This window comes from Toxorhynchites rutilus, chromosome 2 (assembly GCF_029784135.1).
Source record: "Toxorhynchites rutilus septentrionalis strain SRP chromosome 2, ASM2978413v1, whole genome shotgun sequence".
Taxonomy (NCBI): Eukaryota; Metazoa; Arthropoda; class Insecta; order Diptera; family Culicidae; genus Toxorhynchites; species Toxorhynchites rutilus.
In genome coordinates, this window is record NC_073745.1 from 296,906,819 (window position 1) to 296,907,714 (window position 896).

The 896-nt window shown below is 42.7% G+C and overlaps 1 protein-coding gene across 1 annotated transcript; it reads right to left on the bottom strand.

Moving 5' to 3' along the window:
* Window positions 1-222: 222 nt before the first annotated feature.
* LOC129767437 (probable protein BRICK1-B) lies at window positions 223-896 on the bottom strand. Its single transcript, XM_055768341.1, has 2 exons — window positions 652-896; window positions 223-574 (listed from the first exon to the last, which is right to left on the bottom strand). The coding sequence occupies exons 1-2, from the start codon at window positions 767-769 to the stop codon at window positions 465-467; spliced, it is 228 nt and encodes a 75-aa protein (XP_055624316.1). The 5' UTR covers window positions 770-896; the 3' UTR covers window positions 223-464.

Consider the following 896-nt stretch of genomic DNA (forward strand, 5'->3'; position numbering starts at 1 on the left):
TTGCGAAAGCTCTATCGAAGTACAGGGTGATTCTAAAATCATAAAACTGTTTAAACATAAGGTGACTATCAATACGGCATCAATAGTCAATAGTTATGTTTCGGAACAAGCAACTAACCATTTCACCACATTACCCCTACAATCAGACGGTGCACACGCTTTGTTACAATCAAAGTAGGGATTTATTCGCATAGCATCTTTTCGATAATCAAAACAAGGCGCTTTCTTTTCGATTTCTCTTTTAAATAAGCGTACATTTATTACTGAAATTGTCTGTAGTTACATGAATTTAAATTACTCTTATCGATATGATCCTACACTAGTGGAATCTCGTTCTAGAAATCCAACCGCCGTTTCGGCGCTACGATTCCGGCGATGAAGCCATCGCATGTCCTGTCCCGCACCAATTCAAGAGCCGCAAATCTTCACATGCTCGAATCCGTGCCATCGTTGATCTCCCTCTACTATTGCAACGTTTCCCCCTTGGTCACGCATGCCTCCAGATAGTCAATCCGTCGCTCCAGCGTGGTGAGTTTCTCGTTCAGCACGGCCAATCTCGATCGACAGCTCATATCTGGAACAGGAAGATAACCGGTATTCGTCACATATAGAATTTGTCGACACAGCAAACACTGATTATTGATGACATACCGAACGAGTTGAGGAAATCGGTGATTCGTTTGATGCTGGCGGTGATCACTTCAATGTATTCCCGATTCGCCCAATCCTGGTGGATCTGCTTTTGGATCGCTTCTCGGTGGGCATCCATTTGAGTTTTCCTATGCACCTAGCGGATTTATTTCGTCGGGAAAAATCTAAATGGACCGATATTTTCGTCCAATTGTTGTAGCACAGCTCGATTGTAGGGTTTGCAATATTGACAAAATGTATTTGAC